The sequence below is a fragment of the Botryllus schlosseri genome, chromosome 3, assembly GCF_051294905.1.
Source record: "Botryllus schlosseri isolate E-star chromosome 3, Bs_hap1, whole genome shotgun sequence".
Lineage (NCBI taxonomy): Eukaryota > Metazoa > Chordata > Ascidiacea > Stolidobranchia > Styelidae > Botryllus > Botryllus schlosseri.
Genome location: NC_137238.1, coordinates 4,974,345 through 4,999,243, shown reverse-complemented (window position 1 = coordinate 4,999,243; position 24,899 = coordinate 4,974,345). Strand labels below are relative to the sequence as shown.

At 41.2% G+C, this 24,899-nt stretch overlaps 1 protein-coding gene and 3 long non-coding RNA genes across 7 annotated transcripts in view; 3 read left to right on the top strand and 1 right to left on the bottom strand.

Annotated features, from left to right (window-relative positions):
- LOC145436574 (uncharacterized) overlaps positions 1 to 3,264 on the top strand; it is a 46,067-nt gene extending 42,803 nt beyond the window's left edge. The window contains exon 12 of the mRNA XM_080313940.1: positions 1,330 to 3,264. Within this exon, the coding sequence (XP_080170066.1) occupies positions 1,330 to 1,366 (37 nt within the window). The 3' untranslated portion in view covers positions 1,367 to 3,264. The remainder of the gene's footprint in view (positions 1 to 1,329) is intronic.
- Positions 3,265 to 3,622: 358 nt separating this feature from the next.
- Positions 3,623 to 5,894, top strand: LOC145436618 (uncharacterized). The gene is made up of 2 exons (XR_013914347.1): positions 3,623 to 5,148; positions 5,651 to 5,894. It is a non-coding gene; the product is annotated as an uncharacterized LOC145436618 (long non-coding RNA).
- A 6,201-nt stretch (positions 5,895 to 12,095) lies between these two features.
- On the top strand, positions 12,096 to 23,171 carry LOC145435651 (uncharacterized). Of its 4 annotated transcripts, none has more exons than XR_013913934.1 (5): positions 12,096 to 12,344; positions 18,709 to 19,284; positions 20,880 to 20,978; positions 21,054 to 21,157; positions 21,403 to 23,171. It is a non-coding gene; the product is annotated as an uncharacterized LOC145435651 (long non-coding RNA). The 4 variants fall into 4 exon arrangements; XR_013913935.1 differs by lacking the exon at positions 12,096 to 12,344 and having other exon boundaries at positions 18,684 to 18,999; positions 19,057 to 19,284; positions 21,403 to 23,169; XR_013913933.1 differs by lacking the exon at positions 12,096 to 12,344 and having other exon boundaries at positions 18,684 to 19,284; positions 21,403 to 23,168.
- LOC145435652 (uncharacterized) lies at positions 13,019 to 18,672 on the bottom strand. The gene is made up of 2 exons (XR_013913936.1): positions 18,344 to 18,672; positions 13,019 to 13,858 (listed from the first exon to the last, which is right to left on the bottom strand). It is a non-coding gene; the product is annotated as an uncharacterized LOC145435652 (long non-coding RNA).
- Positions 23,172 to 24,899: the final 1,728 nt, after the last annotated feature.

The following is a 24,899-nucleotide window of genomic DNA, read 5'->3' as shown; positions in this document are numbered from 1 at the left end:
ATGCGAGGCATTCGATATCACCCAAGCAGAGTTGTGAAAGCGTGGGTTGAACATGACATGAACGGGAAAATTAACAGTGAACACGATCACTTGCACTCGGACTCGAGTCTCAACGATGTGACTCAGACTCGACACTCTGTTCCCCGACTTGGACTTGACTCGGTGATGATTTGATAATACCATAAAAGTGAGATTGAGTTGTGACTTGGAGCCGTGTGACTCGGTTACAATCTTTCCTTCAGGACACACAATGCTGAAAGCATCATAACCATGTTACCTTTAAATACGCTTCTACGATTCTTGATATTATAAATATAAAATACTTCTACACATATCGAGGACAAATCTACCTAACACACGTGCGAATACCAGTGTTTCAAAGTGCAACACTAAAAGTAATACATCTCTTGGAGTTGCCAATTTAAAATCACACACGCTAGCCGAATTATGTCATTTCCGTTTTGACTTTCTGTGATGTTTAGCAAATAAAACTTTTCAAAATGCTCGGGCCTTGAGGTTAGGCTATTGCACTAGCAATCAAATATAAATAGAAACATCATAATAAGACTATATAACTTAGCATCGTCATGGTGAAATACATTAGCAAAATGCTTAGTAAAGTCGCTGCAATAATTAGATTTTCAGTACTCATTTTATCAATATTTTTATAACGTTTCTTGAGGCTTTCGGGGGCCGCACAAAACAGGGTTGTAGGCCGCATGCGGCCCGCAGGCCGTAGTTTGCCCACCCCTGAGTTAGAGTGACTCCGTCTATTTTTTACTCGGGTACAAGTATATTCCTATGGTAAATAAGGTTTGAAAAGTACTGAATTATACCAATTTAAAATATAAATACAGGAACTTTATTAGTTAATCGGAAGTGACAACTTACAAATTTTCGTACGCATCGCCTGTAACAACGTAAAATCAAAAATAGTGTAACAACTAGATGCAATTTGATGATTAGATCTGATTGCTGTTGTTCCTGTTCTATTCATGGGGTTTCGAGATCTTAGTTGTTTCGCCCGATCCGATCATGATATTTGTGAACACATCTTATCGTAAAGCCTCCTTTTTTATTGGATTTTATAAGGCAGGTATAACAGGCGGCTACAGTGGCTATCACAAGTTAGAAAAACTGACTACATCCTAGTAGGGATTCAGTGGTCTTTCTCAAGCAGACTTGAACCAGCAAACAAATTGTCGGTTATAGGAAGCATACCAATACCATCATTGTCACCACCACCTAGGTACTATAACTGGTCCTAATGGGTTACAGACGTGTTCGATTATTGAGGATATTTATTCATTCGGAGTCACTTGTTTTCAGAGAGATTCGGAAAAGGCAAAAGGTGCAACAAGGTTGATTGCGTACAAGAGCAAACAAGTTGTCATGAAAATATTGACATATTGCGAGTAGAATGACCAGGTTACATTTCGGAGCTGATGATTTGGCGCTCGATTGATAATATAAACACGTGATCAGTTTTATAATGCTAGTCCTGTTGTGCATTTTACAATTATGTATCAGGAGCTGTGCAAAGTTTCACAACTCGACGAAAACAATTATCATATCGATAACGTCGCTTCGATGTTACCTTTTTCCTCTGATGAATCTTTTACGGCGTCAATTACTCATTTAATGGATTTAAACGAAAAACGTTTTTTCACTACATTATACAGTTGAAGCCGTCAACATGTAGGATTTTTTGCTATTCCAATAATTGATACGCAAGTTTGAATGGAACATCGGAATTTCAAAATGGAGATCATTGTCATATATGATGAGCTTTTGTCGTATTGCATATTTCGTTGCAGCAACCATGATTCTGTTTCTAAAACATGAGGTGGAAAATGTCGTGAATTATGATGCTTGAAATTATCAGACGAATTAATAATCGCTGTCCAACTCAGATCAATATTATCGCTCGGCTGATACATACGCTATCATGCATTTTTCCGATGTTAATATATCAAGATCAATATACATTTCATACAAACTTGATGGCTGTAGAATACATTTATATGGACACACCTAACAAAATCTCAATATGCGTTGGTGATCAGGTGAATTGAAAGCTTTCAAATAATTGAATATAATAAAAAATATAAAAATATACAAAACATGGAAAAATGAAAAAAATATGTTAATTATCGTAGAGGCATCGTGTGTAGTGTCTTACCATACAAACGAAATACAATAAGAAATAAGGAAATAACGGAAAACTTTTGTTGAACATGAATGTTTCTATATTGGAGTATGAATCTCCATGTATTATCAATTATGTAGGAATTTATATGTTGCGTCATCACCTTGTGATCAATTTCTATGTCTCTACACAGTTGGCGTTGGGATGATGTTGGATACCTCTATTACCAAGATATTTCATAGCGCATTGTCGTCAAAAACCATGATAATATTCTGTGGATTGGCGGTCGCTGTACGTCAAACCAACGATATATCGATATATCGATCACCACGTTTTCTCCGACCTTGATGATTCTAAATGCCTTAACCACAATATAATCGGCGTACCCCTAATGCAGTGGTTCTCAAACTGGGGGCGTGAGAGAATCTGAAGGGGGCGCCAAGCTGCGGTCGAATGATTTATTTTTTCGCACTCCGCGCGATTTACCTCCATTTCATGGTTATTACTCTGTCAATAGCCCGAATTTCATATTTGAATATTATCTCATCAACGTTCAATACCTTCGATGCCATCAAATTATCCGCTGGAATTGCCAGCATTCTGGTTGCATTTTATGATTTGACGATAAGGGGGGCGCGAAATTTTTCACTATCATAAAGGGGGGCGTGTCTAACAAAGTTTGAGAAACACTACCCTAGTGAGTCGGTTTCTTATTGATATGTGAACGTTAAATTCTAAATGAACTAATATACTCAAATTAACCGATAAGAGGCGAATTCTCAATATACAAAATTCGGAATTTCTGATAATAGTAGGAATGTGACCTAATGTTCACTTTTTACTCAAAAATCCTGATTCGTTGCTTGACAGCCAGAAATTTGTTGTTGTTGACAATTTTCCATATTCCAATTTCCAATTCCTGTGTTGTTTGATATGGAATAACACTGATATATTCCACAACCCAGAATATTGTTGATGACTACTAAGTAGGCTACCTTCACCTCAGACTTATAGAGTAGCGGCTGAAATTTCAGTGATTTTATGTTGTTCATGGACTGCACATTCAAGGTATAAAACGTATAGAATTGGTTTGAAATAAAGAATTAGTCATTTCAGCCTCACATTTTCGTTGCGTTATCGGGAAGTGAGGAGACTTAATCACTGTATTTTGTTATGCGAGTGCGTAGAAGGCGACAAGAGGTTGCGTACCAATCAGGATAAAATGCTGAGCTTTCGTCGTATGTGCCATATAATAAAAGTCTACCCAATTTTTACATATAGTGTGATGTTATTTTCAAGAAAAGTGATTTTGTGACTGTTTATCACTAGCCTACAATCAATATATGCGCGAGACAGATGACGGTTGCACGATAATTGAGCTAATTTTTAACGAAAACTTGAGGGGGTCCGCGGGGTCCGTGGCGGTCGAAAAGGGGTTCGCGAAGACAAAAAGGTTGAGGACCACTGGCTTAAAACGTCATATACCTTTTTGCGTCGTGCCGCGGTAATGGCTAACGCCGATATGTCCATTTCTATAAATCTTGCGTATTATTTCTTGGGGAAACAGTACCCAATAATCAAGATATTTGGCGACTTGAAATCGTGCAAGGCGCGAAAAATTCTCAAAAAAGTTGCAAAATTTTTTGAAAAATACTCTATATAATTTATGCTAATTCACGAAATAATTTTGGGCCCCCTTCGAGCTCGCCCCCCTCAATTGGGGGTTTGGGGTGCGGCAGTTACGGCCCTGGTCACAGAGACATGCCGTATCAGATATGATACCTCCCGTTCAAAAGGGTTAATACAAATGCCGAGTACTTCTCCTATTTCGGGTACCTTTGTCTTCAACGAAAAGATATTTTCTAAAACAGTCCTCATAATTCTTTGAAGCATGAGCTCACAACATGATAATCGCTAATGAATATGCTCTGGCAAGTAACTCTAACAACTCTAATCCCTACACTGTAAAAAATCTGGTAGATTTACTGGGAAATCTCTGTAAATTTTACAACGAATTACCGGTCGCAGCCAATAACTGTGCGTAGCTTGTAATTTTACATTTTGATATGTAATATTACCTTAGTTTAGCTGTGAAGTCAAGTTACCCGAATTTCTTCGCAAAATTACTGACAGTTACTCGTAACTGCAGTTTACCAGGCTATTGGGAAGATTGATTAGCTTCATAATCGCTGCAACCAATATATACGTGGAAATGAATGTTACTGATATATCATTCTCGTGGTGATTTGACTTGATTCAACCTCGTTCGCGAAACTGGGGTCTGTCGTACGGAAATTGTTGGCCCTATAAGTACCAATTTCAGTATAGTACATAGTAGGGTACAAGAAACAACTAACAATCGTAGCTAATGTGGCTACACCATAGCCATTATATAATATTATAAGGCTATATGGGTATACGGCCGTTCTCGCTGGTTACATTCGTTGTTACGGATAGGGATGGTAAGTTAGAAAATCAGTTTAGGATGGATAATATTGTTCGGGAAACTAGAAATATCAGCAACGCATGCTCAGTTGACCATTTGCTAATGGCGGACAAGGCGACCTGTAATAGGTTACAATAGGTTACCGTTACGCGTTACTGGTTTTCTGAGATTCGTAGTAAACAGCCAACGCACAACTGTGACATCACAAGCAGCGTCTCGTTTAGTAAGTACAGTAAGTAGTGAACAACACTTGGGATAAATATCAATTTATACGAAATTAGATGGAAAAGAAAGGAACTATATGTAATGATTATTGTTTCTGTATGAAAGAGAAATAAGATAAGTCAAACATTATAACGTAGCCAGCAAATATTATTGGTGGCATGTCAGCGGATGAATACGACTAATTTCGAAATCGTTCGAGTGTCGTATCGTTGTCTGGCCATTATTGAGATTCGAGCAAAGGGTGGAGCGAAGCGTGTTGTGCTTGAAGAAAGTGGACACGATCGTGGAAGATTCCTAGGAACGCTGAATGGGATACGCATCGTAAAAGGTACAGTACTACATGGTATTTGTTACCGTGAATATCTGCGACTGCGCAATGTGCACACCACTTTGATTTCATGATTGAAATATTTCATTCTCCGCATTCTCTGTTATATTTTGGGGTATTAGTCGATTTATATAGTGACCTGTGACACCTCATACTCCGTCGCGGAGGAGTTGAAACTGTTGGCTTGTTTATGTCAGTTTCGGGCCATAGCATAGAGATGTTTCCATCCACTGCTGGATTTGTTTGGCACACATGCCACCTCAAATCCAGAGTGGAATTGGTGAGGAACCTTTTGCTTCAATACATTAGATAAAGTAAGTCATAAATCTCTGCTATATCATGTACAAGGCGGAGCATTCATCACACAATGTACCAGTACCGGTACTTCAAAACATGTTACCGTATATTTTTGTTAGCCTGTTTGTCTTAGTAGTCATTATAATGTCTTGTCTAGGTTAGGAACTTTGCTTTATATAGCGACTTACTCATGAATTATTTTTAGTGGAACTGCAAGATACTAGTTACACAGAAGGAATGAGGAAGAGAAAAAGAAACAATTGGAAGTTTCGCCGGTGGTGGAATTAATTCACCTTTTCTTGCGACCACTCGTGTTACTACATGTCTCCTAAAGAAGAATTAGACCTCCAGCAGCAATACTTTTCCATCGATTACCACTTCATCGTGATATCATGAATCAATATACAGTTTGTTCCAATGTCGTTTTGGGAGTGTTGAGAAAATTTTGCGATATTTTAGCATCGGGTTGCTTTGCGATAGGTATGGATGTACGTGAATTTACAAGCTGATTTACAGGGACAGCATGTAGGTAGGTAGGCGGTCTCGGTCTCAAATGTACAGGATAACATGTAGATTGGATATACCGGAGGGGACTGTAACATTACAGTCTGGCGTGTACAGTGAAATTACCGGACGAATGTAAGTTGAATTTGCATTGACTAACGGTAATGTTAGATTACCACGAAATGTCTGGCTACCGTGCTTCCAAACATTTCGCGGTAAATCGAGGTTTTTATTTTTTACAGTGTAGATACATTTATCCCATAAACCGGAGGTCGCCAATGTTCATTCAAGTACAATAGAAATGCGTTGGTATATCACAGGGGTGGGGAAACTGCAGCTCTTTAATGATTGCACATGCGTTGCGCCATTTTGCTAGATAGGTTTAACCTGATTATAAATTGATGTATTTATTTATTTATTTATGTATCGCGTGTTATCAATATGCGTATTGTTTTCGTGTTGTATCTTTCCTTGTGGTTTAGGCAAGATATCAACAATTCAGGGGAAAGTGGCACTAGAGGGTTAGAAATTTGCAATTGAACACTCGAATCGAGTTCACATATACGTTTCGCCCGCAACAGTGGATGCCTGGTCATCAATCAATGATTTCAACAATGTCTTTTCTAATTAATTGCGTCAGCGCAGGTCCCGATCATTATAGTGAAATCAGGCTGATATGACGTGTAAGCAGTACGGAGCAGTTCCTTCGTCATATCAGTCTGATTTCAAACACCGGGTGGATACGCATCGTATCACCATCACCACGATATAATAAACTTCACTCGATAGCCTACATTTCATTGTGACGTCCTAAATTCGTATTTTGTGTTGTGGCTCTTTTAAAGCTAATATCTTTGATATGCGGCTCGCGCATGACGCAGGTCTGCCCACCCCTGGTATATCATACTTGAATCAGTTGGTTATTTACAAATCGTGTGTTTATAATAACAATCCCACAAACGATGTCATGACTGCTGTAATTGAATGCTTGAATCCGTCACGTTCTCTATTCTGTCGATTTATAAATATTGCCTGCCTTAATATCTAATTGCAGGGTGAAATTGTGGCTCGAAACATCATATCCAAGACTCCTTGGGCTGCATGCGCGAACGCATCCACACCGCGTCAATATAAAAGAGTCGCTCTACTATTTTGTGAACGGAGCAATGCACTGAACGCGTAAGACTTTACCGGCGACTCAGACGTGATAGTCACCGACGAAGTTGAAAACTCTACGTCAAATGCTAATCTGGCAGCAATGACGTATGATAGTGATTTTATGCGGACGAATCATGCTGAATTCCGAGTACAGTGTCTTAATTGATTTGTGGTACATAACTTCAGAATAACGCGAAACAATAACTTCATATTGTTAATTTATTCGCTAAAAGCTTTTCGACTGACTCTCATCAGTAGCGAACGTCAGTGATAGGGTGGATCAAATTCGAAATGTAAGAACTATTTTGTCTGTATGACGTGATAATAACAAAAACAAACAACTAGTAGACGGGCAAGACACGGTAGTAACGGTACAAAACCAACGTTAACGAGCCCATATTCGGTTATAAATAACCGAAAACACAGTACATAACATTAACTCTTTGAATCCCAGGCAATTGTCTCAGAACATCCTGAATTCCCGGAAAATTGCATTTTATTGCGTATATTCCAAGATCCATAGCGTCGCGAGTTTTCGGTTATTCAATGCGTGTGACCCATCACTATTTAGAGAACATCAAGACGCATCACACTGTATCATTTAGTAATCATTTGGAAAACTGGATGTGACGGTGTGGTGATGTTTTGTGTAGGTGGAATTGCGGCGAGTGAATATTCCCCGGATAATTTGCGGTAAGTACGCACTTTCGGCTAATTTATTTACATGGTTGTAGATTAAATCTATCGAAATAAGTTATTCAGTACTGCTTGGAATCATGTAAATATTCCGGAAAAAATAACAGCAGCTGCCAATCCAGTCCAATTCGTTCAGTAACTCAGAAGTAACATAGGTGCAGGAAGCGCGCTAGAGTGCATCATAGAAAGTGTGTGTCTTCATTTGGATTTCGTTTACAGAAAAAAAAGCTTAGAGCAGATACTGTAGCTATGTTCTATCATAAATAGGCCTACATAGTCTAGTGTGCGTTCTCAACCACAACAACATGGTGATCTGATCACCAATCAGGTAACCCCAGCCCTAACCTCACCCTAAATCCGAACACTAGTCTTACGACATTGCACGACCCAGCCTAAGCGTAACCATGGCGTAACTTATTATTGTGATCATAGGGAGTACTTCTCAATTTGGTAAGAAAGTATGCTTGACTTGACAGTTTAATGGCGTGGATGTCATTGTCAGTATAGTATATTGTATCGTATGCTCATCATTTTGAATGTGCGTAGCAATCTAACCATTACTGGTAGTTACTAGATAAATCTAATAATGTCAATATCAGTAAAATTGTGATGAATAATCCAGACTATATATAGGCAACGCAACTGATGATGATATTTATTTTCAAGCATCGTGAAATCAATGAACAAAAGAACGAAAAATTGAAGACTCATTGAATGAAGGCAATCTGAATCTGTCTTCTAGCTGGCGTAATCTTCTACCGTATGATATATTTCGAAGCACGGGTGAGCATGTAAAGCCACACCGCATTCCACACACATATAACATGTTTTACTAGCTCTAATTTTCTTTGCTGCAGATGCTACTCCACGCAACTGTCTAGCACGCTCTCTGTGGTAGCAGACATGGCACTCTTTCTGCAGATGCGGTCTGTTGGCACCTGGTGGAGTCTGCTGTACAAAATGCCTGGCTCTCAACCTGACTAAGCTGGATCGGCTAGCACTGGATCGGCTTACAGGTATGTCATGTTGCTGCCTACTTTCTTGTGTGGTCAAGTGCTCAACAATGAGCTCGAGAAACCTCAAATGGGTAATCTTGCTCAACATTTCATCATCCTCTGCAGATTCTGAGTATAAAATATATGCGTTGGTTGTTGCTAAGCTGAAGAGGTGAAAAAAAAGTTTCTTCCACCATTTTTTACACCGGCGCTCAAAGCTGTAATACGACATCCTTTGATCCGAACGATCGACTCCGTTCATGTGCTGATTGTAATCGTCCACACATTTGGGCTTCAATTTTTCTTTAGCACCTCCTGCACTTCTTATTTTAACCTGTATCATGTCGTTATTATGTTTGGCCGACAAGAGCAGCACTTCTTTTTTATCTTTCCATTTCATGGCTAGTAGGTGGCCACGTCTAGCACTTGTTGTCTCGCCTTTATTCACCAGCTTCTCCTTTATTGTAGGTGGGAGTCCTCGTCTGTCGCTTCGACAAGTTCCAACGCCGATAATGCCACGCTTGTGCAATTCGTCGTACAGTGGCACGCTGGTATAATACCGATCGGTATACAGCTCGTAACCTTCTCCGGAATATTCGTCAACCATATCGAGGACAAGTTGAGCGGTTTTCCCTGGGCCACAATCGTTCGATAATTTGCCAGTTGCTACTTCAAACTTTAAACAATATCCGCTTCGAGACTCGCACAACTGGAATAGCTTCATGCCCCATTTTTTTGGCTTTAGAGGGTTATAGACCTTGAAAACCACTCGACCTTTGAAAGGGCATGTCCCTTCATCCAAACTGAGCTCTTTCCTTGGGACGAATTTTGTTTTGAATATTTCAAGATGTGTTATCATTGGCCTCAGTTTGAATAAAGGGTCATGCCCGTCATTGCCACTGGGGACATAATTAGTATTGTCATTGCAGTGCAAGAAAGACATGATGGCGCAAAATCTGTTTCTAGACATGACAGCTGGGAAAAATTCATTTTTATGTATAATTTGATTGGACCAGTACTGCCGAATTTGAGGTTTTACATCTATGCCCATGGCCAATACCAAACCAAAAAATTTCTTGATTTCTATGACGGTTGTGGGTCGCCAGATTGAGGCATAGCTATTTGGTTTAAGTGTGGCACCTTTCTTTTTTATTTCTTGCTCTGCGTAAATATTGGTTTGTTCGCACATATGACTGAAGAATTCTTCCGGCAGCAGTTCATCAAAGACTACAGCCGGTGATAGATATAGGTTATCCAGGCGGCAGCCTGGAACACCAGTAAATGGTACTGTTTGAGGTTTTGCGGCAGGATCATCAGACCATTGATTTGATTGTAACATAGAGGTCGTAGCTTGCTGGTAGTCGAGGGAGCAGTATTCCGCAGTACGCGGTGGCACTACAGGGTCGGCAAACGATTGATCAGAATGAGGCCCTGAGATAGCATGCCTGTACTCACACCCTGGGAGAGTGGCTGGTGACGCAACGCGGGCAAGCTGCCTGGGTCTACCTCTTGTGCCGGTTCGCAAGATCGCAGGCCTTCCTCGTCTCTTCGCAGCAGGTGGGGATAGTCCACTACCATAATCGTCAGCCTGCAACGGCGAGATCGCCGAAGCACCTGCACCTGATGGCCTCGCGTGCTTGATCAGAGATATCGCCTCTATCTCCTCGTCACTGGAGCTCGAGTCGTCAGTTAGGACCTCTTCACTTCCACTACTAAAGTGATCTTTCATCCATTCCTCCTCCATCTTTATCGGTCAAATGATTTAACCCAAGGTTGGAAAAGTCGTGGCATGTCGACATTATTAGTTCATCAATGAAAGCAAATTATTCATTTTGCGGTAACAATTAGATCGATATTTTAGCATGATTGACACCTATCGGCGACCTTTCTATGTTGTATTTATTTGATATATACCCCGTGATAGTTATATTATCGTAGGTTTCAATAAAATCATTGAAGAGATTGTTTGAGAAAGTGTTTGAGGATGTTTCACACCTAAGCCACGATCGGCGGTCGTCCTAATCGTGATCTTCATGTCACCCACTCTATTGAGTGGGTGCGGGAATTCCCGGAAGACAATCACCCACTCTATTGAGTGGGTCGGGTCTGAAAGAGTTAATGAAATATTCTAAGAGTGTAGAGGCGTTCCTTCTGGCGACAGAGAATCGACTTTCGTAGCTTTATGATCGTAGATTCCAGGACCTTTAAATGAAAAAGGGAACGGCCACGAGCAAGTATAGAAAATTGACTGTCATTGTAATGATCAGCACATTCTGGATGGGATAAGAGATGCTTAATCGTTACATTTTCAATACCTCAGAATGTATCTTACAATTTGTTACGGAACCGCTGTGAGAAACAGTGAAATGAGGACACCGCTTTGATAGTACTTGATATGCCTGAAGCATGATATAAATGCATGTGTTGGAGGTTTATCTAGGCTCCTGATCTCCACCCAATCCGCGGATTATCAACAATAAACTGAAATAAGTCCGTCTCTACTGGTTGGAATTGAGTCAAATTTGTTTTGCATCGTCTTTGAAGACAGCTCAACAATTTCATGGGGTTGGCAGAAAAATTTGAAAATTTTTGAGAAATAATTATCCCTAATAAATCAAAATTTTCAATTGGATCTGCGGAGTCCCATACTGGTTAGAATTGAACCAAATTTGATGTGCAGCGTTTTTTTAGGGTAACCTAACAATTTAATCAGTGAATGGCTGGAATCCGCAAAAAAGTTATTTTTGAACAGCCCTATTGTACATGCAGAACTGAAAATGCAATACATGTCGCGAAATCTGGATTTCGACGGCAGTGAGGGCAACGATGACTAAAAAATTACGTTACAGCGTTAGCCAACACAACAGTATTATGTTAGAGTGGATCTTCCGGGAGTCGAGTTAGAAAAATGACCTTTTTTTAGTAAACACAACATTATTCCTAGTAATAACTTTCGAACTACCCGCTATCTCGTCCGATTCTACATGTATATCCTAGGTGCATTGTATCACTATATCCCAGGGGTGGCCAACCTTTTTGCTATTTACGGCCGCATTTCGATTATTCATGTAGCCTACGGCCGCATTCCAGGTCATAGTCGTATAATGAACTAAAAGAAACGCCGCACGCGGATGTGAGACGGCATTGTCTAACACAGGGGTGGGCAATTATTTTCCTCCACGGGCCAAACGCGAAATAGAACTTACGTTGGCGGGCCGAGTGAAAAATTTAGCCATTTTCTCCAGCGGATTTTAATTTTGTTTCTCAATTACAATGTTAATGCTGAGCAGTGAATGTGTTGATATTACACTGTAAACGAGATAAAGCGCAATCGCCAAATCGGCCGCTTGTGGCAGCACAATATCGTGCTAAAGCGCCACGACCGGGATTGACCTTTAGTGCTATTCTTAAACTTCCTCTTTTTTCGGCCGTTTCTCGCTCTTTTGCGATGTGGTGTGATCGCGATAACAGGGAATCAGCATGCGGATTTTGAAGCTTTCTTGGCGAGTAACGGTATTGCATGGCAGCACATCCAGAAATTGGAAGGTAAGTATATAAGTAATATAGCTTCAGCAATGTGCCCTGTTAACTAGCTAATCGAGACAGCTTGTGCAGTTATATTCAGTTCATCTTGTCTGGAGTTGGTTGAATGCTGGTGCCAATTGTGATCTATTAGAATGGTTACTATGCAGCTTAGGTTATTATTAGCGTGTACTTTTGATAAATGTCTAACGGACAGTCTTGTTATTGGTTGTGCCCCTTTGTTGGGAGTTCATATCGGCTTACAAAACATTTGCTGAAACGTCAAGTCTGATTTGTACATGCAAGCTCTGTCAATTAATGTTATGTTCAAAATTATTTCATATCTCAAAGAATGACGTAGATTCGGATATTTTCACCAAGCTTCGTGATAAAGACCTTTGGCAAATGACGTACCAAATGACGTACCGTCTGGCGTCTGTTGAGACTGCAAGAAGTACGAGCTAATTAACTATGGAAGCTCCGTTCATGCAACTAAATCTTGTTGTTACAGTTATGGGAGAAACTAGCAACTAATGGATGTCCAGTGTAACAACCGGTTAAATTGTGAGGTAATTATGTCTCTGTAATTAGAACTCAGACGAGTAGTTTGTCCTTGCGTAGGCTGTAACTGTCTGGTACTTAACTCTGAGAGAATGTCCTCTTCGAACCGTTGCTATCGTGAACTCTTCAGACGGATATATGTTCAAAACACAGTTTATTCTTCTACGTAATTCAGTAGGTTAGCATGAAGTCTCATCTCGAATTTGCTATCGCACGAGTTTATAAATGCTCGATATTATCGTAATAGGAAGTAACGTCACGTGCGCATATAGCGTGGAATTGCACTGTTGATATACGCCCTAGACACACCGTCGCACTGTCTCCATTTTGAGGGAGCGGACATGCAATGAGCGGAAGTAAACAACAACACATAGGCGTAACAACAGTTCCTAAAGGCACTCAATACCACTTACTCATAAAGTCCGAATACTAAGACTACGAGAGAGATGAACACATTTTCTACATCTTTTATAATATACAAGTTAGCCTAGCAGATCACAACACAATTCCAGAGTAATACACTAGAATAAGTAATAGTAACCTAACACTACACAACAATCTAGATTCATATACAAGAAGGGGTAGCCTAACAACTAACTACATTTAGCCTATAAAATACAACACAACTCCAGATAACCAGAGCAAAATCTTATTCAACACTACACTATTCAGATTAATACACTACAATAGGTAGCCTAACACAAAAAAAAATACACAATACGTCTCAGTAGGCTATGCTCAAGTGCAATACCAGCCACGTCTGAGAGGCGATCCAACTTTAACAACAGTCAATGACCACTCATATATACAATGTGGTCGTTACATACGACAATTGTACTTCGCTAGTACAATTAGATTGGATAGGGTCGACGTCTATCACAATCAACGCTCGCGCGGTGCTCTCCGTTTTACTCCTCTGTGGCCGGGCGACTGCCTGTATTCTTCGGTGCGTCAGGACTTACTATGGACGGGGTTACCTTCTGAGGGCGCGGCAACGTTGGCGAATCGTGACGAGTCAGAACGGCATCAGGTTCTCGGTCATGTACCCTTGAGGTAGGTACGATTTGATCCCCCTGGTTAGCGTCCAGGGAGATTTGTGGTGAGGACTGTGCCTTGGTCACATCGGTTATAGCCTCTTCTTGTTGCAAAAGCGGCTGCTCGGTACCGACATCGACTGTGTGCCGTCTCGTGCTTGCGTCAGAGTCATACTGATACTCGTCAGATAGTGCCCCAGAAGTGCCCGAATCGATCGATCGCAATTCAATGTTCTGATCTGAGTTTTCGCCACGCGTCGTAGGAGGAGGAGTTGCACCGCGTCGAGTCGAATAGCGTTCGCGCAACGTGTTCACCGTGTCTGAAATAAACTTCACACCGGCAATACGATTGTCATGAAAGGACTTACGCATTACATTGCGTTTAGAACAAAATAATTTACAAGTTAAATACAATCCCCAGATCATAGCGTACAATAGTATAAAAATCAAAATGTATTGGACAATTGGGCTCGTCTTCTAGTTAGATGTCCTTCCCTGGCTCCGTTTTATTCACTTTCCTTGCATTCGCTCGTTACACTATCCAGTACGTACAAGATACTGCCCCTAAAAGCTTCGTAAACAATTTTAACTGGAAGTGACGGATCGGCTTCCACGTGAACACCGATTTTACTACGATTAGCTAAGTGGGAGGCTGATAATTCACGCAATTTATGAACCAGCAACATGCTATGGGACATGTGAGCCAACACGCTGTCATAATCCGTACCAAGCGAAGGGTCTATTTTACTGAAAATATCTAAAAACGTTTCAGTCAGATTCACAGGATGTGTCGATTCTATAATCGTATCTATACCGTCATGCATTGAGAATTTAACCTCTCTTACCGACGCGTTCCGCGAAACTAGTAAGCCATTTTGATATTTAAAAAACGACTTCCCTACTTTAAAAATCTTAGTTGTGTTTTTCGACCCGAGATCCAATGTAAGCGGACCCAAGTAGGCTGTACCATTGTCAACGAGGGTAGCCATACGTGATAAGTTTTGCCCGAATTTCACAATCGGTCTAGCAGATAATCTCCCGCCTGGCAAGAACAAACTTTCCTGTACTACGACAGTCTGTCTAAAACATTGTTCAGCCTGAATTACATCGCCGGCTTGACGAAACCGTGGGCGCCCTTTGGTTGGTGTCAAGTATAATGCGGCGTTCGTATTTAGCGGGAGCAGCGATTTTTGGATATTATACATCTGGTGCTCAGCGTTACATTCAAATGCGTTTAAATTGGAGACAAGACTCCGGTACCGAAAATCAGATTGATCTTTTACCTCTTGTATAGTTGCTAGTAGAAGACGTAAGCTAGGAGTGGTACGATTGAAACTTGCTGCAGGCTGTTCAATCGATAATCGTCGCATATCTCCATCTTTACAACGTTTCGGCACGATATAAAAGTCGTTGACTAAGCAGATGATAGACCTCCCTCGGATACACCTTGTGGTCTCCGATGTACAAGATCGTCTGGATCTGAAACTTAGTCCCAGTGTTGTCATCTCAATTCTTGTCGCATATGGATAACGCTGTCCATAATGAATTACTACTGGGCTGTTCCTTCTTATCAGCACAGTCGGGCAACGATATCTAGATAATGCACCCGAATCCCAAACTACCGTAGCTAATTGGTTACTGCAATGCCCTTTAGTGGGGGCACAATTTGAAAAATCAGTCTGGTCGGATCTCAAGGCTATGTTCAGGGTGTCATAAGCGATATCTAAAGTATTAACAATCAAATTTCGCAGATACCCTTCATCTGAAGTTGGCCATGTCCAATCTACGTGCAATGAATTATTGGTAGCGTACAAGCCTTCCCCCATTGATTCCAGATTCCCGTATTGTGACAATTTAGTAACGATGGCATGCTGACATTCGGCAAGTGGAATCTGGTAACGAACTTCCTCCGATACCTCTTGGCTGTAAGTACCAAAAAAGAAGTAGTGAGATTTCCACTGTCTTTCCGTGACATAGCACATTTGCCCTTGGAAATGATGGAAACGGTTACGCAAAGCATAAATGTCAGCTGTGCATTTTTCTGAACGAGTCACGGGGTTAGTTACACACTCATCAGGCGGGGTAATTTCGATAAACTCAGAAACAGCATTCTTTGTACAAACTTCAATGTCTATAGTAATGTCCGTGCTATTCCCTGAGGTCCCTTGAATCAACGTCACAGTTGACAGCACAATCGCCAGAAACTGAATTGACGGATACCCCATAATCTTTCAGCCACTTCGGTTTTCTGACAGCACGTCCTAATCTCGTGTGAACCGGAGTAACTATATCGTTTCTGGAAGTAGAAATTGGCAGATTATTATTCGATACCTCCTGACTGGACGTCGTGGTCGCCGGACTGCCATTGTGCGTATTTCCTATAACGCTCGTAGCCACTGTATTCTCTGCCAGCTCAATCTGATCTGAAGGAAATAGCTCGACACAATCATTATGATGGAGGTGCTGTTTCCCAGTTATCGCGCTCTCCACGTGTTTCCCTTCATCGCGCATTTCGTGGGAACCGGATATCACTTGCTTGTTCGGTGCTGGCGGCAAAAAATCTGAGATGCCGTCTCCTTCGTAAAATGTAACCTTCACGTTGGCCAAAGACACCAGTATTATAAGCAAAGATAATACCAAGATAAAAGCTGCCCCAATGAAGTCACGGGGTACCTTAGCTTTGTCAAACGGAAATGAAAAATCAAAATCAGAGCCAAAATTCATTGGAAGAATGTCAACTTCCCTAAGGCAACGTTCACTGCTAAATTCAACCAGTGAAACACATTCTGTAGACAAGTCGCAACGCAACCAAGGAAGTGAACCCTTGAACGAAGTCGGGTATTCGAGCTGAAATTCAATAATTGCAGGAATCTGTTCAAGCCCGTAAACCCCAATTAAAAATTCGGCTCCGGTAAAGATGTAGCGGCAACCCAGCGCTGTTTTTCAAAGTTACACGGGGTTACACACTTAGAGGCCCTCTTACCGTAACGATGATGATACCAGCAAAAGGGATGTAACACCATAACCTGACCTTCGGCAGAACCCGAATTATTGGATCTGTTCCGCTTCCCACTGTCTTGCATTGGTGGCGTTGGCGGTGGAAATTCTGAATGCACTGCATTGACATAACCAGAATTTTCCGTAAAACTAGCATCAACGCGCTGAGCGACCGTCAACAATTCGTGGATATCAATCTCTGGTCTTTGAGCGACTAAAGCCTGGCGCACGCGGGGCTCTAAAAGTGTGACAAACATAGATCTTATTGAACGTCTACGCGCGTCACTGTCCACGTGGCCAAAATGAAAGAAATTGGTGTAGTAAAACGCTTGTTCAGGTGACAAACTACCTTGATTAGCAATGTCCATAATGAACGTAGCACAAGCGTGAACAGAATTTATTCCAAAACCGTCGGATGTTAATTCAACTAGCTCAATGCTTTGTTCCGGACAACGTGTTTCACTTTTAATATTATTCAGTTTATTTCCAACTAATGCCATTTGTCGTTGAACGTCCGTGTCATGTACATTCACCAAAGCCGATTCAAAATCCACATTAGCACGTGGTGACTGTACGGCGACATTGTGAATTGACTGTGGCGCGGTTATATTGTGCATTGACTGCTGCGCTAGACTAGGCACTATCGATCGCGAATCTAGGTTTTGCACCGGAAATTGTGCGCGTGTGAATTTTGACTGCGATAGTATTGGCGCGGCTAATTTTTCTGATAAACGCGTATCGGCGCGTATATTTTGCATGGTCGCCGACCCTGTTTCACGTGAGGTAACGCGCGTTTGATGTGCGAGAGGCACTATTTGCCCGTTTTGTCGTCTTCTCGAAGTTACATTAGTCAAATCACGCAATACATTTGCTGGAGTATTGGCAACGTTACTTAGCACAACACGATTAACTGCTTCACGGTCGTCATATTTCAAATCTATATCAGAATCTGTATCGATGCTCGTCCTCGTGGAATCATCCGATAAAACGGACGCACTATCTGAGTCCTCAAACGGGAATCGAGCACCACCATGAATAACTGATTTATTTTCATTTTTCATGCCAGTAGGGACAGCATCTACACTCTGAACAGAATTACCGGGTACCACAGTTTCCTGTGGAACATTTTTGGCGTTACTGACTTCATCGTGAGGTGAGTCCTCATCAGGCTTTATTTTCGTATCTGCGCTATCCATCTTAGGATTGTATAACACACAGTTCTACACAGATAATGAATCATACACAATAACAACAAAATAAGCACACAATAATGATATAGCATGCACAATCAACTAGGGACTGCCGTGTGAAGTCTATATACCAGAACGGAATAAGAACACGTTACCTGAGTTGCGAAGTTATGCGTATCTTGATGGCAATACGTATAGAGTCTGTGCTGATGATATATCCAAACAATCTCGTTCAAAGCACCATGTAACAACCGGTTAAATTGTGAGGTAATTATGTCTCTGTAATTAGAACTCAGACGAGTAGTTTGTCCTTGCGTAGGCTGTAACTGTCTGGTACTTAACTCTGAGAGAATGTCCTCTTCGAACCGTTGCTATCGTGAACTCTTCAGACGGATATATGTTCAAAACACAGTTTATTCTTCTACGTAATTCAGTAGGTTAGCATGAAGTCTCATCTCGAATTTGCTATCGCACGAGTTTATAAATGCTCGATATTATCGTAATAGGAAGTAACGTCACGTGCGCATATAGCGTGGAATTGCACTGTTGATATACGCCCTAGACACACCGTCGCACCAGACAATAGTCGCCATGAATCTTTCTCAGTCGCAGACCCAAACAATCCGTGCGGTGAATCAGCGTCACTCGCAGAGTCGGACACCACGTTGCCTGTGGATGAGTCGCTCCGTATTGATGTAGAATCACTCGCGCAGCCAGATACCACCCTACCCATAAAGCCATCAGTCCAGGAGGATATAGGACCTTCAGCCACGCCAATACTGGTAATCATTATTTTGTAATATTTTGCTATGAATTGAGCTAAACTGTCTGTGTCTGCTGCTCATATCTCGGGGAGATGCCGGAGCAACCAATGCAGATCTCCATGTGGATGTTATGGTATTTATCCGCATAATTCTAGTAAGATTCTATCTTATATTTCCATCAATATTGCAGCCGTCGTGCAGTCCCAAAGACCCTGAACTCATTGCTCCGATGCCCTAGCTGGTATTCAGCTTCAAAGTTCAGCAAGCGCTCGAATCACTTACACTCGTACAGCTTATGTAGACCGCAATTGGCACAAAGGCTTGTCTCTATTCAAGCATCAATACGGACTCCGGCGTTCTCAGCTAACGAAGAAAGAGATTTCTTGGAACGTTCCCTACCATGGGCGACATCAGACTAGTGAGTATGCATGCAATTATGACAACTTCTTATTGCTTTGTTATAGAGATTATGTGCCAAGGCTGTTTCTTCACTGTATGTGTATGACAGGGTTGTAACCAAGTCACAAGGCTCCGAGTCGCAAGTCAATGTCACTTTTTTAGTTTTGACTCGAGTCCAGTCGAGTCATTTTCAATTGCCACCACCGAGTCAAAGTCATCAAGCAGAGGTTCGAGTCCGAGTCATGGGAATTATGACTCAAGTCCGAGTCTGAGTCATTGTGTTGACTGCTCAGTTTCCAGATAAAGTCTTGTTAAACCCACTGTTATATCTCTGTTTGGTGATATCGAATGGTTCGCATTTATGATATACTAATTTTCCTCACTTTTAATAGTATCTTGCAGTGTTGGGATGACTAGAGTCATGACTTGACTTGAGTCACTTTGCTAAAATGACTTGACTTGACTCGGCGTATCAGAAATGCGGATTGACTCGTGACTCGTGACCAAAATTCACTAGCCAATTTCAAGTCATCAAGTAATCGGTGTCGATATTTATCACTGTATCTTGCATATGCTGGGCTGGTTCGCGAAACGCTGGTGTAACCCTTGAAAGTGACCAATCATTCAATGGTCAAGCGTGTCACTTAGCCTCGATTGTTCTCTCACAAATAGATTGACCGCAAACAAAGTGATCGAAGCTTACAGCTACATTGTCGTAAACTCTAGTAGTAAACCAATAAAATAGAAAAATGTCTATTTCTGTTCTCTGTTCATACCTTTACCAAACCTCTTGTTTTATTGAAATTGAATTTGAACATAGTTTATATTGTCCTCAACCATTAGCGCATGCTCGAATTGTATCATATCTATTTGTAAATGGGTAATGTATTGCATCTTATCAATTCGTTCCTCTATTTTTGCTGTTAACTATATAAACTGAGGCTATGCAATTATCTACGTAGTTCAACAGTTCTACGTTTATGCGAGCGATACAGCGCCTTATTGCGTGGATATTTAACTTAATATTCGTTCATCGGTTCGGAATCAATGACCACTCAATCTGTATTTCAGACAGCTAGCAAAATGCAATGATGTAATCATGCCTCATACTTCGAAAAGGCGACTTGACTTGAAACGTGACTTGAGTCGAGGCACCGCCAAAAATCGAGTGCCTTGACTTAACTCGAGTCACCTTTGAAAATCGATTGACTTGACTTGACTCGAGTCAAAATCTGCAATGACTCGTGACTCGAAGGTAGTGACTTGATCCCAACACTGGTATCTATCTGGTTACATTTTCAAGTACCAGTACCAATGGATGAACTCTCAATTGGGTGGTTATACTTTACTACTCTCGAGATTATATGGAAACGTCGCTCTTGGCCGTCGGAGTCTGTAGTCATATGACTTGGTTCGAGTCATGCGTAATGACTCGAGTCCAAGTCAAGTCGATACACATATTGACTCGAGTCAAGTCGAGTCATCAGAAAATCGTGACTCGAGTCCGACTCGAATCGAGTCAAGACTCGAGTCATTACAACCCCGTTGTATGAATATATTCATAGATATGATCATATTCTAATCATTCTTTTAGACACATACATTCTCTTACAGGTAAGAGAAGATAACTGGAATTTGATCGCACCAACCACAGTTGAAGAGATCAGAACATACTACGAAAGAATGATGCTCATATTGGATAAGATATTTGAGGTAAATGCGGACTCGCAATTCCATTCTGAATTAAATATGATTGATAATAACCCCTCAATTATTCAATGTTTTCAGTCCAATACTAATGAAGTGAAGCTGCAACAATTACAATCACAGTTACCGATCTGAGAATAAACTCGAAAAAGAAGACCGCAATATCTGCTTTATCAGTACAACAGGTACTTGTTTATAAGATTAATATAACTTTCAGTTTATAACGAATGTATGATTTGAAAATCAAGCAATAGCTTGATAACTATGATGACCTTAAGAAGGTTTTTATTGTGAGCATTATTGTTGTAATGTCAATGAGTTTCGTAGCAACTTCTGTTAACACAGATGATTGTGCAGACCAGGGGCGGTAAACCCGTGGCCCTCGAAATGGTTTGGAGTAGTTACAATAAAAAATTTGCCTACATTTCAGGCCCATGACATTCACATCAACAGCAAAACGTCCGAAGCTCCACATTTGGTGGTTTCAAAGCATGGAAATGGAAAGATACCGGGATGGATTCTGGCTGATGGCCAAACGAGCAAAGGCCTGGGGCGCAACAAGACGGCTACATTGCCTCATACACTCAAGTACCTCAGCTCAAGACCCGCATTTTCCGTGCCACTGTCGAGCAGGCTCTTCTCTACGGAATAGAAGCACTCACGCTGACAGAAAAGCTGGCTAAGACGCTCAACGCCAACTACGATGTACTCCTCCGCTACGCACTCGGCATCCACCACCCGGAGCACATATCCACCAATGCACTGCGCAAACTCACAAAAACGGTCCCATGCCGTTTGCTGGCTGCTGAACGACGCTTCCGCCTAATCGGTCCTCTAGTGCGGCATCAATACGATCAACAAGTTGCCGCCATCATCAACCACATTCCGACGGAGCCATGGCGCAGAGGTGGCTGGAATAGAACCACATGGCGCTCGACAATAGAGAACGAGCTAGCGCAACGCGGGCTATCGCCCGAAGACGCCCACGATCGTCCACGCTGGAGGCGCTTAACAAGGGCCCAAAACTGATTATCTTTACGTTATTTTGCCCTTTTATTTAATGGAAAGTCGATATATCTATATTGGGACCTGTGTCTTAGCCCAAAGAATTCCAGCTCCTGGAGTTCGTGCAGTATGTCGTTTTCGGTGACAAGAATAATCAATATGTATCCATCAAACTATCTGATTTTTTTCATAAATTCGAACAGTCTGCTGCAGCAGAAGACCTTTGTTAGCATTCCATTAGGTTTTACAATCGTTCGTTGGTCCATTCGCATTTGAAGGTGGCAATTCTACTCATGTCTTGTCATATAATGTTCAAGTAATCTGACATTGCAAATATTCCAGCAGTGTCGCTTATCTTTTCGTTATGCTAGATTGCTAGTTCCTACTTTTAGCTTGGCATCTAACTGTGAAGGCAGTCAATACTTTTGAATTTGCACCACCTCGTACTTATTGAAGTTCTAGTGCTGGCTTGTACAAGCAATCTAGTATGGAAAGTATCCCAGGAACTTGATGGTTCGGTGTCCCTTATCTTTTGTCTATACTTGTTCCCACTTTGGCCATGACATCTAGATATCAGTAAGTAGTAAGTACTATAACTTATTTGCACCTCTGAAGTTCTACGTCTGGCATGACTTGACATGACATAATAGGTTTTTTTTTAAGGCAGCCTAACGATTTAATCACGTAGCCAGCAAGATTCAGTAAAAATAGTTTTTTTTGAACAGCCCTATTGCTCAGCCTCAGCAATTACAAGCTCAGCAACCATTGGTCAGAAATAGGGCATAGCGTCCTGCAGCTAGTCCTGCTCGAACGTCCGACAGACGTTATCCGCTTAGAATTAGAACACAAACTGATTTCTATCGGCCAACGTAAATTACCTTGTACTTTCAACCTACAGGTGAGGACTGTTATGTTCGTGCATTTTACGTTGGTATCGTTTGTCTCTTATTTGTCTAGGATTAGTAATTACCGCCAATCATTATTTCCTCGTGTGTCGTGCTTCGCATTTATACCGTGTTCTGTTGTCTACTTGTCTTTCGTTTAACTGCACTCTGGATCGTGTCGCTGTCTTGAAGTTATTCTGCTGATAATATACTGATTTCATATTGCATCCTCGTCGTATGAGTTATTGTTCAAACGAGATCGAGAACATAAAAGACACGGTCTTGGGTACTATATCGGCCAAAGCGAGACACGTGGAAAAGTCATTACAACAACGGGACAACCAGTTTATCCTCTGACAAAATCTTGACACAAATCAAGCAATTCTTGCCCTTACTTCCTTAATTTGTCAGATACACAACTCTTGTATGATTTCATGTGTTGTTTTTCTTGGTATAAAAAAAGCTTTCGATACTGTCAATCATTCAATACTTACTCTCGTGTTATGGTATCAGAGGTGTGTTATGGTATCAGAGGTGTAACCTTGGATTTGATTATGAGCTATTTTACCAATCGATGTCAATATGTTTACAGTAAAGATCACATACCATCTGAAAAGGGTGGCATATTGCGTGGTGTACCACAGGGCTCCGTTTAGGACCCCTATTGTTCAGTCTTTATATTAGGCTTACCATACGTCCTCTTTCAAGAGGATTTGTCCTCATTTTTGACTTTTTTGAAAGTGTCCTCCGAGGACGCCCTTTTGTTCTCTTTTTTGAGATTTTGTCCTCATTTTTGAAATTTTTCGTCAGATTTAGAGCAAATTGCGTGTGATATGCCGCAAATTAGCACAGAAGTGAAGCTCCGGTCGGTAAGTCGGAGTGAAAAAGGGTGATTTTAGCTCACAGCGAAAAGATGACTTTTTTTTTTTTTAGTCATCCACCTGGCAATGCGGAGAGAAAACGGTATTATGAGCTCCGAGCGGAAAGATGACCTTTTTTTTCAGTCAACCGATCACAAAGTGGGAAAAATTTACCGGTTTTTGACAATTCTTGTCCGGCTTTGCAAGTCTGAAATTTCTGAAAAAGTGTCCTCTTTTTAGATTTCCAAAATATGGTAAGCCTACTTTATATCAATGATGTTGCTGCATTATCTAAAGGCTGCTGCACACTGGCGACACGACAAAACGAGAGAATCGCGCCTGTCTTTGACAAAACCATGCACACCGCGTCGCCAAACTACGCAACAAAGCGTCGGCGAGTGGGCTGCGCAACTCGCCGACAAAGTTGAAAATTTTCAACTTTGTCGTGAGTTGCGCTGCTCCGTGCTCAGTCGTGGTAACGTCGGAACTTCAGATCTCTAGTCGAGGTCGCCATTGCGTAGTATTTTCAGGTGTATTAGTTGAAGAAATTTCCTCATACTGCGGTGAAGGCTATGTAATAGTGCTATTTTTATGTCACTGGTAACGGTAGCGGCATAGTCGTGTACCGGCTGTGTATAGCTCAAAAGCTCTGTGTTGTTGTATTTATCATATTTATTATTACCGGTAGTGTAGGTCTGAAGCGCTGTACCATTATATTATTATTGGATGTTTGATATCACGGATCGGTGCAGAATGCACATAGATCAGGGTCTTTGAAACTCCTATAATCTCATGCTAATCAAATTTAGCTCAATTCATCACGACCCAACATAACCCGTCTGCTTAACAATATACATTGGTGTAAATTGAAGAATTCACAGATAGTAGTTTAAACCTAACTTTATAATGGATCGCAGGCGAAAAAAAGTTTTGAATACCACTCGGAAGGCCTTATTGCGTATAGTCTCTTCGAAGATTTTTTTTCTAGTTTCGACAGGTCTCTGAAGTTGCAATATCCCTCTTAAGAGTCTATTTGAAATGCAGGTAGTGTTGGACACATGAGCTCTCGACGGAACGGGACATGAAGTCAAAGTTTCTCCTGGCCGAGAATTTACTCTCTAGTGATGGTAACCCAGAAATGTGTCATAGATACTTCCGAATGTCTAAGGAGCAATTTT